This window comes from Brassica napus, chromosome C9 (assembly GCF_020379485.1).
Source record: "Brassica napus cultivar Da-Ae chromosome C9, Da-Ae, whole genome shotgun sequence".
Lineage (NCBI taxonomy): Eukaryota > Viridiplantae > Streptophyta > Magnoliopsida > Brassicales > Brassicaceae > Brassica > Brassica napus.
Genome location: NC_063452.1, coordinates 9541675 through 9557956, shown reverse-complemented (window position 1 = coordinate 9557956; position 16282 = coordinate 9541675). Strand labels below are relative to the sequence as shown.

General features: G+C 37.7%; 2 protein-coding genes and 1 non-coding gene across 3 annotated transcripts; 2 read left to right on the top strand and 1 right to left on the bottom strand.

Moving 5' to 3' along the window:
- The first annotated feature begins 9083 nt into the window (after positions 1-9083).
- Positions 9084-9190, top strand: LOC125593671. Its single transcript, XR_007329571.1, has one exon. It is a non-coding gene; the product is annotated as a small nucleolar RNA R71 (small nucleolar RNA).
- A 2654-nt stretch (positions 9191-11844) lies between these two features.
- On the top strand, positions 11845-13151 carry LOC106404845. The gene has a single exon (XM_013845508.3). The coding sequence runs from the start codon at positions 12464-12466 to the stop codon at positions 12926-12928; it is 465 nt and encodes a 154-aa protein (XP_013700962.1). The 5' UTR covers positions 11845-12463; the 3' UTR covers positions 12929-13151.
- A 464-nt stretch (positions 13152-13615) lies between these two features.
- On the bottom strand, positions 13616-15491 carry LOC106402725 (G-type lectin S-receptor-like serine/threonine-protein kinase At2g19130). The gene has a single exon (XM_013843509.3). The coding sequence runs from the start codon at positions 15291-15293 to the stop codon at positions 13875-13877; it is 1419 nt and encodes a 472-aa protein (XP_013698963.1). The 5' UTR covers positions 15294-15491; the 3' UTR covers positions 13616-13874.
- Positions 15492-16282: the final 791 nt, after the last annotated feature.

Below are 16282 nucleotides of genomic sequence, written 5' to 3'. Positions count from 1 at the left end.
ATGAAAAACAAGACTACTAAAACAGTAGAAGGCGAGAAAGTGTAGAAAGAATTGAACGGAATTTCCAAGAGCAGTGACGCACAAGATGAGGATACTCGGTAAAGAAGTGGTGTTGATAATATAATTCATGAGCTGGTAGAAACAGGCTTGCTCAAACTTACCTCCATAAAATTACCTATCCATAAAAATATAATGATCGGTGCCAAACACAGACACCTATGTGTTTCCGAAAATTGCAGTAGACAACAATATAGGTTGCCCTAAGACACTGATGCCGACGAACCAACGCCTATCGAATCACCAGCCATTATTGCACCAACCACCAGAGGCATTCTCCTCTACTCTTACTGAAGGCCACAGACACCTGATTTCCTTAATAGCACCGAAACCAGAAAAACCTCAGCTCTGAGCCAAATAATTAAACCACAAAGCTTTAATTCCCACGATATAAATCAACATCCCAGATCCGAGGCAAATAACTACTCCCTCCGTTTCAGATTACTCGTCGTTTTAGACTTCGGCACACAGATTAAGAAAATATTTAATTTTGTATATTTACTAGATAAAAACATCAATATCAATACACATAACCACATTTCAACCAATTGAAAAATAGATTAAAATATAAAATCAATAAATTTTGCATTTAAATTATAATACGACACTTATTTTGAAACAAAAAATTTACTCTACAACGACAAGTAATCTGAAACGGAGTGAGTAATTTCTTGTCTTTAAATTAAAATTATAATTTATATGTAAAATGTAAATAAAAGATTGTACTAAATATAATTATGTTATTATCTTAATTATGCATATGATTTTGGATATAATAATTTTCACCAGCTCAGTTATTTACTTTTGGGTATATCTATTTTCTGAACTATACGACAATTTATTTTGGTTCAATTAAACTAAAATGTGATTGATATTTTAATTATATTTACTTTGTAAATTTTAATAATTTTCTTAAAAAATTGTATAATCGATATATGTAATTTTGAAAAATGAAAAACATAAAAATAAAATGTCGATTGATTCAAAATTTAGAAAAGATTTGTTGCATGGGAAGGAAAAGACAAGTCAAAGGCGATGGTTCTAAGTGGTTAAGAAAAAGGGAGGTTTGCAGAAAAGGGCAGATGTGATTTTACTAGGGGTGGGATTTTGGGTTCCATTTGGGTTTATTTGGGTTTTGAATTTTTCGAGACTAAAAATTACAGCCCTATTTGGATTTTTATAAATTTCGGCTCGTATCTTTGCAGGTTCGGTTCGGATTTGGATAACATAATTAAACTATTTAAAAAATTTTAATTTATTATATATTTTAAATTTTTTAAAATATAAAATAAAATAATATATTATGTATAAATTTGAATAACATATGCCAAAATCCTAAACTTAACATATAAATTAGTTTGACTTGAATATTTAGATAGAGAATCAATAGATATTTCAAGTATTTTTGGTGTTCTGAATATTGTTTAGTTATTTTAAACATTTATTTTTTACTATTAGTCTAGATTTTCAATTATTTTGGACAACTTAAAAATATCTTATATATATTTTGGATATTTTTAATATATTAAATCTAAAATAATTAATATATTTAGGTGTCTAAATCTATTTCGGATACATTCGGCTACCCGAATACTTTTCTTTGGGTTAGGTTCGATTTATATTTTTTAGATACCAAAATTTTGAATCCGTTCGAATATTTAAACAGTTTTGGTTCGGATTCGGTGCTACTTTTTGGATCGGATTCGGTTCGATCGAGTTTTTTTGCCCAATCTTAAATTTTACAATACATTTTAATTTATAAAAGCATTATAAATTAAATATTAAATCAATGATAATCCTAATTTTATCCCACTCAAATGATCGACATCTGATATATCCTCTACTTTCGGTTATTTAATGAAAGTAGACCGTGGGAACCAAAATTCACACCGTCGAGTTTTGTTAATCGGAGGAAAGCCAAGTTAACCTAGCCTTCCCTGAGGGTCCCGATTATCTGTTGGGCCACGCACAACACAATCAATATGAAAAATTCGAAAGTAATAAATCGTAAAAGAGCGAAAAGAGAACAAAGAGGTCTTATTTCCTAATTCACGTTTGAGCGTGAACAACAAGTAAGATTCTAGGCCACGAGAGCTTTCGGTATGTTCGCTAGTCTAGCCACATAAGTTCTAACCTAGTCGAGTCGCAGCTCGATAGTAAAAACGGAAAAAGCCTAAATTGCTCTAAGTATTAAGTTTGCTCTTATAATGCTCTCCATCTCTCTTCGTCCTAGGTCCTCCTTATATACTCCTCCTTAGGTCGGTTCACCTCTTTTTTGGGCCGGATTTGTCGCGAAGCTGGCTTTTCCATATTTCCTTCTTCTTCTTGATTATCTTCGGAAATTTGACATTTATCTCTTCCCGCGGATTAGATAAACCGTCATACCAGTCTTTGGGCTCAAGTCTTTTGGGACCATAGATGGGCCGTTGTCTGCAATTCGGACCCTCTTTGGGCCGTATCGAGACTTAAGCGTTTTTACGATTTTACTCGCGAAGTAGCCGTTGGTATAGGCATGGTTCTTCCAACGGAACCCTGTTTCTTTGCATAGCCGAGGCAGTTGGTGTTAAGTTAACTGTAACCTGCTTTACTACGAAGAATAGAAACAGTTCGAGAGACATAACCTTCCCAACTTCCCGAAGACTTTCGACGATATTTTTTAGACGGAACATTGGTGTCGTATCCACGGACCCTGAGTTACGGAAACTTCGGACGAAGATGCATGGTTATGGGATAGGACCGGGTTCGGAATAGTCCATGGAGAATTGGCCATGCTCGCCGGGCGAACTGATCCGCGGCACGATCGAGCTCGCCGGTGAGCCGACCGGCAACACGGTCGTGCTCGCCGGGCGAGCTGTCCCGTGTCACGGCCGAGCTCACCGGCGACTCGACCGGCAACACGGTCGTGATCACCGGGCGAGCTGGCTCGTGTCGCGGTCGTGCTCGCCGGCGACTCGACCGGCAACACGGCCGTGCTCGCCGGGCGAGCTGGCTCGTGTCGCGGCCGTGCTCGCCGGGCGAGCTGGCCCGTGTCGCGGCCGTGCTCGCCGGGCGAGCTGGCCCGTGTCGCGGCCGTGCTCGCCGGGCGAGCTGGCCCGTGTCGCGGCCGTGCTCGCCGGGCGAGCTGGCCCGTGTCACGGCCTTGCTCGCCGGCGACTCGACCGGCAACTCGGTCGTGCTCGCCGGGCGAGCTGGCTCGTGTCGCGGCCGAGCTCGCCGGGCGATCCGTTTCGGCTGTTCGTTTTCTCGGCTTTTGAAGTTTTGACCGAGATTCGGTTTTTCTGAGGACTTCCGGACATCGATTCCGTCGTGACCGATTTTGACCCCAACATAGACTAGGTCCATGGCAACCCCTCCAAATGGAATAGGTAGAAAGGGGATGTCCATTACGTAAATTATATCATAAAAAAATAATAATAATTTATAAAAAAAATTTAAAAAATAAATACATATATATATTTGATAAAAATAAAATATTTATATTATTTTATAGTATAATGGAACATTTTACCGTTGATAATATTTTCATTATAGATTTTTAAGGTTATTTTGTCAATCTTACAATACACTAATCAATTACATGACAATTTTAACACACCCTAAACTATTTATACTAAAAATTATATAAAAAAATTTGACCAGTAAGAAACATGTTAAAATATATATATATTATTTTGTTCAAATTAATTTTTATAAATAAATTAATAAAAATGCGAAACATAACAAATAAATGGATTATTCTATTTTTAAAAAATAATGTTTTTATGAACATATGTTATTAGGTAAAATAAAATAAATTATAAATTATCATTTATCGTTTCAATCCTTAAAATATTTATATCTTATAAATATTCAAATTTGATTTTATAAATTCAAGTTTTACACATAAAATAAAATACAAAATTTGAAATAAGATTTATAATAATTTAAAATTAGAATTAGACGACAAGAATATTACACAAGAAATTTAGTAAAAAGAACTTCTAAAAAACATGAAAACATAATTATTACACAAATTTAAATATTACAACAACACTAATAGTCTTGTAAATTTGCTCGAGGACCTCCAAAATCTCCAAAATGTTGCCCAGGCAAATTTTGTGAACCGAAGATGGAGCATTACAAAAATAATTTTATGGAATAATGTGGTATTTTTCTTGTAGTTTAATATTTAATTATGTATTTTTATTTATAATTTTATATTTGTTTAAGATTTTATTAATTAATATTGTTGTAATATTTTTATATATGTGCTATTTAGGATTTACATTAATTATGATATATATAAGGATCATAATGTAAAATAAAAATAATTTTGAAGTTAAATTTGAAATTTCAATTTTGGAGAATGATATTACGTGTATACGCACACCAATTGACCTAATATGCACACTACCACAATCGAATGGTATGTCGATGTAGCACTTTAGGATCGAATCCACGGAGACCAACGATTACACTTTATCTTTATGAGATCAATACTTAACTAAAATAATATGAAGGTTTTAAGATTTGAGGGTTTCGTGAGAAACAAGTAACCAGATTAATTAAAGTATTCAGATAATTAGAATGCTAGCCTATGGTGGTTTGATCAGGTGTTAAGCAAGTGTGAGTCAAACAATTATTCAAGTTCAATAAAGAGCAAGTCTAGAACTCGGATCACTCAAATATAACAGTCCACTGTCGTTGTACTGCTCCCTATGCTGATCGATCTTGATACCTAAACTCTCGTTTGGATCAAGACGCGACATCAAGCAATAGAGATCAAGTCCGATATGTTCACAAAACACCCTAACATCTACTTTCGCTGTTTAGGAATGCAATGCTCATTCATAACAGATCTAGCAACCTATTACACGGTTAATGAACATGTTAAACCTAGGATCTAACATTAATCGGCCAGTTTAATGCAAGCATTAAGAACAATTATGAATGAAGACAATCAATGGTTTCACTTATCTATGTTTAACTCACAGATCTAACACCCAAACACCCTAGACTAAGCAAGTTGACTACTCAGCCATGAACAGAGAAAACACAGAGACAGAGACTGAATAAAACATGTGTAGATAAAATAGAATAAGGGTTCAGGGGGTTCTTCTCTATGGTGAGAGAGATGGAGTCTTCTCCCTTTACAAAGTATCAAATCACCAATCTCTAAAAGCTCAAGTCTGGTTCCTTGTATAAAAAGTAGCGTAGAATGTAAAAAGAAAGGGAAAAATATGATATATCAAAGCCACCGGCGGCTGGGAGAAAAAGATGGGATAATTAGGGTAAATCCCGTAATGACTTGTAGTTTTCTGCCGCGGGAACATGCACTTGGGTTGCTCCGCTCTATCCGGAACAGTCAGTCGGGTTGTTCCGCTATCGGGAACAGTCCGTGTGAAAATCTTCAGATTGCATTCTTTTCTGCATCTTTTGTTCCAATTGGTGCATCTCCCATCCAATGCAACTCCAGACCTGTAATGACTCGAAAAGGACTAGGAAGACTCGATAATAACTTGAAAACCAATTAGAAAACATATATACAAGATGCTAAAAACACCATATATCAATTCCCCCAAACTTAGATCCTTGTTTGTCCTCAAACAATGTCAAGTATCAAGAACATGGAGAAAAATTTGAAAGTGTGGGAACTCTCCTATTCTCAGCAACCATACTTTAACCACAAATCTCTGAACCATATAAGTAGTAAAACCAGGACAACACACCCTTACTGGAACCCCACTGACTGCTGTTCAAAAATTGGCTCCATACTCTACATCTCAAACCTGAAAAAGCAACACTATCGAGACAGAACTCCCTACATTCATTTAAGAGTAGCGTGAGCTTCTCATCACATGTACTATTCAGGGTAGACGGGCTAGGTGTTAAACATGCTATTTAATGGTGGAGTTAAAAGTGTTTAGGGGCTACCATTTCATTGTAGAGGATGCATGATATCGCACAAAATGGCAAGAGAGGATAGATCCATTGATGTCCACATCCTCTACTCATTTTTGCTCTATCTGGTGCAACTGTTTTGACGACCGAACAGGCAACTGATTGTTCTGCTTTCCACTTTCCTCTTGGTACCCACTCTTTTGATCGACCTCCCTAGTAGCTCATGTTTCTTTGATTTCTTCTCCTTCTCCATCACCTTATTTTCATTTTTTTTTGAATACTGATATGGTGATGTGACGAAGAAGGAGGTAATACATGATGGTTCTGAGTGCCACTGGCGGTTCTGAGTGCCACTGGCGGTTCTGATTTTGCAACCATTCTGGTTCTCCACCCCTGCTCTTGCGCAGTTCATTGGCTATGGAGCGGTTGCTCCCTTAATCTGCTTGTTCTCCTTTCTGACTGAATTTCTGCAGTAGTAACGAGTAAGAGGCTGCGTTGATCCTTTCCTCTCCGACCTTTTTGCACATATCTGCACATATGACACTGAAAAACAAATGTATGAGGGTGGAATAAAGGCTAAGGTGCAGAGTGGGAACTAGCTAAAGATGAGCTAGCCACTCAGGATCAGCAAGATGGATAAAAAGGATAAAAAGTCCTCAGTGTGTTCTCGTTTCCCTGATCTAATGCCCATAACAAGAAGAATTTCAGTCAAGATTAGGTTCAAGTTAGGTGTAGTTAAGTCTACCCAATGTAACCTGATCGGCTGAGAACTTCTGGAGAATCAAGTGAGATATGTCAGGGTGTTCCAGGTCCACATGTGTTGTCTTTCGCCACTGCTAAGGTCACTGAATAAGATAACTAAAGCACGAGATGGTTAGTGATCAACACGGAATAAGGTCCTAATTCTCATAAATTTTTGACTGACCCAATCCTAAAAACTTACTCAAACTGACTCAAAATAAGAACAAAAGAAAGAAACGAGTTAGTAAACGACGAAAACCCTCCCCCAGACTTACGTCACAACGTCCCTGGTGTGAAAATAAATCAGAGAGAAGGTGAAAACAAGAATAAACATTTTTTTTTTGTGAGATACTTACCTGAGTGGAGCGGACGCTCCACGAAAATTCAGGGTGTTCCATCGCAAGATCTCCAACTGGAGCAGTCGCTCCCTTCTGCAACCCAGAATTTTGAAATATCTCGGATTTTTTTTTTTGACCTGAGACTTAATAAACTAAAACGAAAAATAAGCAAAAAAAACAAAACCAAATTATATTTACACTTACCAGTGGGTTGCCTCCCACCAAGCGCTTGGTTTAAGTCACTAGCTTGACTTGGTGACTGGGATCAGTCGGGTTGAGCAGGAGGGCTTGTTCCAAAACAAGCTCCACAATCAGACATGTTCAGCTTCAAAACTCTGCTCAATAACCCTTTCACAACAGCTTCTCCTTTCTCTTGCAGCTCATGTGTGAGAATTACTCTGACTTTAGAGAAAGGTTTAGAGATACCCTTGCACTTTACCTCATACTCAATGGATTTTTCATCACACAAGCGAGGTATCAAAGTCATCATAGGATCGCCCTTGACCCTTTTCTTCTGGACTTTTTCATTCAGCTTTACATTCCCACTGAGTTTCTTGGTATCAATGTGAGGATCTCCATCCAGGACTTCTTTGATCTCACCCTTTTTACAAAACTCCTTCTTAGGAACAATTTCCAGCTGTTCTCCACTAACCACTGAGATGAAGGAGGCGTATCGGATTTGTGATCTGGTTGGGACAGCCTTGTAGAAAACCTTCTTGTTGATGTTGGAGAAGTAAACTCTCTTATTAGGCATGTCGACGATTGCTCCCACTATAGCCATAAATGATCTTCCAAAGATCAAAGGCATCTCATGATCGTCCCTCATCTCAACAACTTGAAATTTGGTATGGAGCACACAGTCCCCAACCTGGACAGGAAGGTTACGAATGGTTCCATAAGGGACTGCTATGGAAGAGTTTGCAAAGGCCAGCTTCACCTGAGAAGGCTCAACATCAACAATGCCCAGTTCGTCTACAATCGCTTTTGAGACAAGGTTCACACTATACCCAAAATCAGAAAGAGCTTCCTTGAATTCTACTCCAGCAATGAAACAAGGAAAAATAAACTTTCCAGAGTCATCAACCTTAGGCAGTACCTTCAGCGATGGTGTCAGTGCTTCAGTAAAGAGTGCATTGATTTCCTCTTGAGATTCTCTGCAATTTTTGAAGAACATATGCAATGGCTGAATCTCCCAAGCATGTTCAAATGAGATCTTTTGAGGAAGTCTTCTTACCATCTTCCTAAACCCAGCCAGCTGCTCTGCACTAATAGGATCCATCAGATGTTTAGGTGGAATTGGATAGGGAACCTTTGGAACAATAGACTCGCACTGATGGAGTCTCAGTAGGTTCACTAGGAGCAGTCACTCCAGAGCTAGCAGACTGCTCTGTGTTCTCTTCTGCGCCTAGAACAGTCTCAGCGAACGGCTGCTCTATTGCATTACAGTGCTCAGTCCTAGGATTTTTATCAGTTTTTCCAGGGAGCGTCCCTTCTTGCCTCTTGACACTCTCAGCTGTTTGAGCAAACTGAACATCAATCTTTCTTATGTGGCTCGCAAGAGTGTCATACTTGGCATTCAGCTCAGTGAACATGTTGCCCATCCTGGTGTCCATTTCCGTGGTTACCTGATTCAACACTTTGGCCTGAACCTGCTGACCCTGCAACAGCTGTTGCATCATCATACCCAGACCCTTCAGCTCATCTGGTTGACTGTTCTCGGTAGCTGGAACAGCTTGCCGATTGCTCTACGGTTGTCGTTGGTTATGGTTCTGAATATGCCCGGCCGTAGCTTGCTCCATGCTGAAAACGTGCCATTGGTTGTTTTTCAGTAGCTGATCAACCTTGGCAGTCAGCTCATCTATCTTCTGGGTGTCAGAACTGTTCCCTTTCTTGGAGCAATCACTCTCCTCATTCTTATTGGCTGAGGTAACAGCCATGTTCTCAATTAGCTCAAACGCTCTATGAGTGGTCTGAGTCATGAAGTTTCCATTGCTGGCAGAGTTCATAGCACTCTGAAATTCCCAGTCAACTCCATCATAGAAAATTTCCAAAAGGTAGTCGTCATCAAATCCATGGTGAGGACATTCTCTGCGATAGTCATTGAATTGCTCCCATGCGTCGCAGAAAGGCTCATCAGTGAGCTGTCTGAAGGAGGTGATCTTGTTCCTCAATGCAGCTGTTCTCGCCTTAGAGTAGAAATGGTTGAGGAACGCTAATCGGACCTATTCCCATGAAGTGAGAGAGCCGGTAGGGAGAGAGTTCAACCACCGTGCAGCTTTTCCATCAAGAGAGAATGAGAATAGCATGCACCTGATGTAGTCTGGTGGAACACCATTCGCGCGAGTGAAACTGCAGACTTTTTCGAAGCTCTCAATATGCTCCATTGGAATTTTTGTAGAGAGACCAGAGAACACCTTTCTCTGTACTAGACCGATCAAAGCAGGCTTGATCTCGAAGTCTTGTCTGAGGCAGGGTGGGGGAACAATGGCAGAGCGCGTAGTAGGAATGTTACGTGGAAGGTTTCTCTCCCCGATCAGAACAGTCTGCGCCTATTGTTCCTGCTGTTGTTGGGCAGCTTGTTCCTGCGCTTGAATGGTCTGCTGCAACTGTTGCATCTGTTGCTGCATGAGTGCCATAGCAGCAGCGAGATCATCCTGATTGGCGTGATCACCCATGGTGGTGGCGGTTTGCCTTGGCTGTTGACGATTTGTTCTTTCTAACCTTGCTAGCTCCTGGTTGGTAAGTGTAACCAATTCTCCTTGTGCGTTTCTCCGAGTATGTCTACTGATCATGCACCTGGAACATTAGTTACAACAAAAAGGATAGAGCAAGTTAGAGGTCTTAGACTAAATAAATAACCGAAAAATAAAGGTAAAAAGATGGTCCCCAGCAACGGCGCCAAATTGGTATTACGTGTATACGCACACCAATTAACCTAATGTGCACACTACCACAATCGAATGGTATGTCAATGTAGCACTTTATGATCGAATCCACGGAGACCAACAATTACACTTTATCTTTATGGGATCAATACTTAGCTAAAACAATATGGGGGTTTGAAGATTTGAGGGTTTCGTGAGAAACAAGTAACAAAATTAATTAAAGTATTCAGATAATTAAAATGCTAGCCTAGGGTGGTTTGATTGGGTGTTAAGCAAGTGTGAGCGAAACAATTATTCAAGTTCAATTAAGAGCAGGTCTAGAACTCGGATCACTCAAATAGAACAGTCCACTGTCGTGGTACTGCTCCCTATGCTGATCGATCTTGATACATAAACTCTCGTTTGGATCAAGACGCCACAGCAAGCAATAGAGATCAAGTCCGATATATTCACAAAACACCCTAACATCTACTTTCGCTGGTTAGAGATGCAATGCTCATTCATAACAGATCTAGTAACCTATTACACGGTTAATGAACATGTTAAACCTAGGATCTAACATTAATCGGCCATTTTAATGCAAGCATTAAGAACAATTATGAATGAAGACAATCAATGGTTTCACTTATCTATGTTTAACTCACGGATCTAACAACCAAACACCCTAGACTAAGCAAGTTGACTACTCATCCATGAATAGAGAAAACCCAGAGACAGAGACTGAATAAAACATGTGTAGATAAAATAGAATAAGGGTTCTGGGGGTTCTTCTCTATGGTGAGAGAGATGGAGAATTCTCCCTTTACAAAGTATCAAATCACCAACCTCTAAAAGCTCAAGTCTGGTTCCTTGTGTAAAAAGTAGCGTAGAATGTAAAAAGAAAGAGAAAAATATGATATATCAAAGCCACCGGCGGCTGGGAGAAAAAGATGGGATAATTAGGGCAAATCCCGTAATGACTTGTAGTTTCCTTAAAAATCTCTGCCGCTGGAACATGCACTTGGGTTGCTCCGCTCTATCTGGAACAGTCACTCGGGTTGTTCCGCTATCGGGAACAATCACTCAGACTGTTCCGCGTGAAAATCTCCTGATTGCATTCTTTTCTGCATCTTTTGTTCCAACTGGTGCATCTCCTATCCAATGCAACTCCAGACCTATAATGACTCGAAAAGGACTAGGAAGACTCGATAATAACTTGAAAACCAATTAAAAAACATATATACGAGATGCCAAAAACACCATATATCAGAGAAGAACACCTTGAAATTTTAAAATATAAGGTCTTTTTGGAAATACTCTGAAAAAGCGTATCAAAACTAGTGTTGTATATATTAATTGACAAGTACATCCAATGTTTTTGATATTTGTTAACATTTCTTATTCCAAATTTGACATGTCAATATAATAGTACTTGGATCTTTATAGAATTCGCTTCTGGCGCCAAAATCAGACTTTTGTATTCGTATAAACGTAAGGTGGCCTCCAGACTAGGGTCAATGATCGATGCGTTTGATTAAAGAGAAAGTTGGAAAGAGACTTCGACCGATGCCTCTTTGTAGAATTAGCTTCTGGCGCCAAAATCAGACTTTTCTTTCTTTGATTTAGTTATTTTGGGATTTAGAAGGGGAATGGACCCATTACTTTTACTTATTCTCTTATTCCCTTCTTTGATTTATTAAAAACAATTAACAATGAGACGCCTTATCCTTTATAGCTCCATTTTTTGGAATATATATCGTTTTTTATTTTTGTATAAAATATAATCATTTGTTGTACTAAAACAGGAGTACACTTAAAAAATAACCTTAATTTTACATTGTATATTACGAAAAATGTTATTAGAAAATGATCTTATTGAAATCTATGCATGTTTTTAATGTCTAATGACTTTTTGATCTATTAAATAGAATTAACGAGTCGTCTTTATTTTTTTGGATAAAACATAAAATATTTGAATATTTCTTAAACATAACAACTAAAAAGATACTTCAATATTTTCTTAAAGATTTCATTTTAATAAAAATGTTTCACTATCTATTTTAAACATACATTGTATATTTCTTTTTATTATATTAAAACAAATTTGTATCAAGACAAGATATGTTAAAAATACAAGACGGGTTAAAGATAATACATAAATTATATTAAAAATAATTTCAATACTTTTAAAACAGGGATAAAAATCTGGTGATCTACTTAAAACGTTCATCTCACAATGGATATCTGCTTATTTCTTACTTTTTAGGATTTGGAAACCAAGTTTAAGATATATATAAATATAAAATGGATGACAATATGGAGGCTGGTTTATGTTATGGTCACTTGAATATACTATATGTTCATACACTAAAAGAACTAACACTAATAGCATTACTCAAAAAAAAAAAAAAAAAGCAAGCTATAGAGTATTCAAATATCAAAAGCAAAGAAGATTCCACGGTGTTTTTCCTTTGATGTACGCGGCTTTAGAGTTCACATAGTTGGTCTCATCTTTCTATTAAATAAGAACCACTGTAAGGAAATCTCTCACTCTCTCACCGTCAACGACGTTTAAAATTAGGCATGGGGAACTGTTTATTCGGAGGGTTAGGCAACATGGAAGAGTACTTACCTACCAAAGTCACAAAACCGGACAGTGGAGTTCTAGAGTTCTTCTCCCCCATCGCAGCAGGCTCCAACGAGTTGAAGACTTCTGTCGGAAACTGTCATGTGAGATCCAACAGCGAGTCCTTGCCAGTGATAACTCCGTATGGAAAGTCTCTGGATTACAACCGCAGGGTGTTGAAGAGATCGTACACAAACGTCTTTTCAAAAAATACCCGACATAAGGAGAAGAAGAAGACGAGGAAGCGTATGAGAAACAAAGGTGATATATGGAAAGTGAAGCTGGTCATAAACACGGAAGAGCTGTTGCAGATATTGTCCGAAGAGGGAAGAACAAACGAGCTGATAGAGAGTGTAAGAGCCGTCGCCAAGTGTAAAAACGTTGTCGCGTCCGAGATGAACTTGTCGGTGGTACAGGTCTAAATTTTTATTTTTATGGTAGATCTTCATCTACATTATTTAGATGTTGTGGTTTATGAGTTTACTTGGCAACTTGCCATTAACCCCAAAAATCTTTTGCGTGTGTTATTTGATTCTAGTCTATGACCAGTCAATTTTAATATATAAAGTTGTATGTGTTTAATGTGAGTTTGGTATGTAAGATGATTACAGTTTACTAAATTTATACATATACATATACCTATTATTAATCTACCCTATTAAAAGAAAAGTACGTACAATATAAAACTATTTTTTTGTTCATGTGTTTATTAAAAAATAATCATGTAATCTATTAATTAGAGTCTAATTCTTAACCACTATAGAAACATCCAAGCAAAGAAAAACTGGATATGAACAAAATAGTAGGAACGAAGATGAATGATACCTTCTTATCAAATTTAATTAAGAACAATTTTGTGTAAAAGGAAAGAAAAAGCATTCCTTATTCTTATGGAAAATACTCTAGTGTGCTCAGTAATCAATTTTATCTCCAAACACTTAAAATCATTGTTATACATATTGTAAACAAGTTTTTTGATTTGAATAAATTGAACATTCTTTAAAAAAAAAAAACATTCTGTTGTCCAAATATACAGTTTTATTTTCAATGAGTTGGTGCTTCTCTGGAATTTTCAGGATTGATCCTAAATGTTGAACATGCGCTGCCTCTATTGAACTGTAGACTAGAATATCATCAAAGAATGCAAAGACATAACAGCCAAGATGCAGGCAAAAGCTAATCAAAATCTAATCGCAACAAAATACAACAGCTTGCTTTTTATACTAATTTGAATGAGTGACATTGAAATGAAAAGTAAATCAATGAATAAGCTTATCTCTTCCAGCTAAGCTTCCCATTTGGTTCACTTAGTCACACCTCCTCTGTTTTGCTCCTCCCTGTTTCGTATAATAACATTGACGTAGCTTATCACAATGTTCCATCACTCTTCTCTCCTCTCATTCTCTTTCTCCTACTGTACCTTAACATTATGATTACCGCCAACAGAACAAGAGCTATAGCCCCTAGCGACCCTAGAACCGCGCCAAATATCATCGCTTTGTTACTCTTACCGGAGGAAGAACTACTAGGCATGTCGGAAGCAGAGAGTCTAAGATAAAGTGTATTCCCCTCACTGTAATCTTCTTCGAATTGTTGAAGATTGAAGACATCTTTAGTCCACATCAAGCATCGGTTCGAGCTTTCGTAATGTGCATAAGCCAAACAAGAACAGTTCCCTAGACAAGTCGACCCGCAAATACTAAAACTAGTTATCCCCCATACCTCTAAATTGTCAGGTAGTTTCACGTTGGTAAGAGGCAGAAACTGGTTAACGACTCCACGAGAGCATTGTAGCTCGGTCTTTCCAACGCAGCCTGAAGAGTAATCCTTCATGTCCCAATCTTTTTGCGACACGGGCCTAAACCCACGAGGGCATTGGCAAAAAGGCTGAGACTTGTCGTTGCAAATCCCAAAGGAGCCACAGTAAGCATACACTTGACATTGTTGTCGAGGCTGAGACCAAAACAAGTTCCACTGGTTGTTGTTGTTTAACCAAGTGGACTGCCTAATCTGTCCCGAAACGTCCATGACGAGTCGTGAGATGTTGGCCTTGTTATAGATGGAGTAAGTGAAGTATGACTCTGTTGCGTTGGAGAAAAAGCTGTAGTTGAAGATGTAGTTGAGTCTCATCTCAGGAACTGAATCGAAGATCTTGCTCTGAGGGTTCCAACGACCACTCGACCAGTACTCCTTGGACCCGTTCCAGAGGATCTTGTAAGCTGTTGACTCGTCTAGCTCGACAGAGAACAAACCTGGTGCTGGGTCTTCAATACTCGTCCACGACGTGAGACGTTGACTTTTTTTGGTTCGTTTGTCGTACCGGATTTTGGCTCCGGGAAGCCACGTGTCACCGAGATGATCGAAGCTTTGCCATAGAGGAGAGCCGGACTCGTCTCTGAGAACGAGATTGCCATCATCGAGCAAAACGGCCTCGTGAGCAGAGGAAGAGTTGAGACCGGTCGACCAAACTGGAGTCTGGTTGTTTCCGTCGAGTAGAACTAAGTTACCGTTGGAGATTTTGAGAACTGATGTTTTCTTGTCGGAGACTGGTTTGTCTCGGTTAGCTACCCAGACGATTGTTTGTATAGAGAGTTCTTGGTACCACATACCTATGTACAAGTTTGTAGAATTACCGGGTTGGAAGAAACCCATTTTGAAAGTTCCGCCGGAGGATAAGATTGTCTGGTCTCCGGAGAGAGTGAAGTCAGCGGAGATTGTATCCGCGGAAGAGACATGGGTGCAGAGGAAGAAGAGGGAAAACAGGACGAATAACAAGAACAAAACCATGATAAAAGCTTATTAGAGGTAGGGGGAGAGAGATCATATGAAGAGTGTGCATTTTTTATAAAGCTTCAAATCTTTTTAAGTCTACGGTCGTGCTCCTTGACTAGTCGCCAGGTTTAGTTTGTCAATGGAGAATTGTAAGAAAATAATAATCAGAAAGAACAGAGAGAAAAAAAATTGTTTGTTTTTTTTTTTGTGTGGTTGTTGGTTAGTGTAGAAAAGTCAAACAAGTTACAAGAATATGATGGAGTGCATTGCTCTCTATACGGCACATTTTGTCTTTGGAGTGCATTGCTCTATGGGTCCTACTGTGAATTTTCTCGGGGGACTATTACAAGAAGAATACAAGAAGAATCTGTAAACCAGAACATTTTATCCATTAAATTTGATTCTATTTGTTATTCGTCTTAATTCGATCCGAAATTTCTGGATAACCGTAAACTTTCGAAGCAAATCAAATACTAAAAATCAATATCCGTTAAAATCAAAGCAAATCACAAATATTAAAATTTTAAGAAGCGAATATCCGCTCCGATCCGGAAATATATAAATATATATACATCTTGATTATACTTAATGTTTTAAATGTATAAGTTTATATAATTATTATTATAACATATGATTTGACAAATTCTATTCACATTATTACTTATATAAAAGTATTACATAAAAAAGAAGATAAAAAATTTATAAAACAATTATAACTTTTTTCTTAAGTTTTGTGTTATTATAATTGTTAACTAAGTTTAAAATTTATAAAATATGTAGTTTCACTATTTCTTTTAGTTTTTATTTTGTATATCATGCAAAAAAATATTAAAAAAATAAATTTGAGTTAATTTTTTAAGATTATTTGTATTAATCAAAGCGAATGACATATCCGTAAGTATTCGTAAATATCCACAAATATCTATTTATTTTTCGGATATCTGTTTTTCCGGATATCCGTATTTTTCCGAAACAAATCAAATCGAAAAATTAGATATTTGTAA

Excerpts from the sequence above, each read along its gene's own strand:
- LOC106404845 (XM_013845508.3), top strand. The coding sequence starts at position 12,464 with ATGGGGAACTGTTTATTCGGAGGGTTAGGCAACATGGAAGAGTACTTA.
- LOC106402725 (XM_013843509.3), bottom strand. The coding sequence starts at position 15,293 with ATGGTTTTGTTCTTGTTATTCGTCCTGTTTTCCCTCTTCTTCCTCTGC.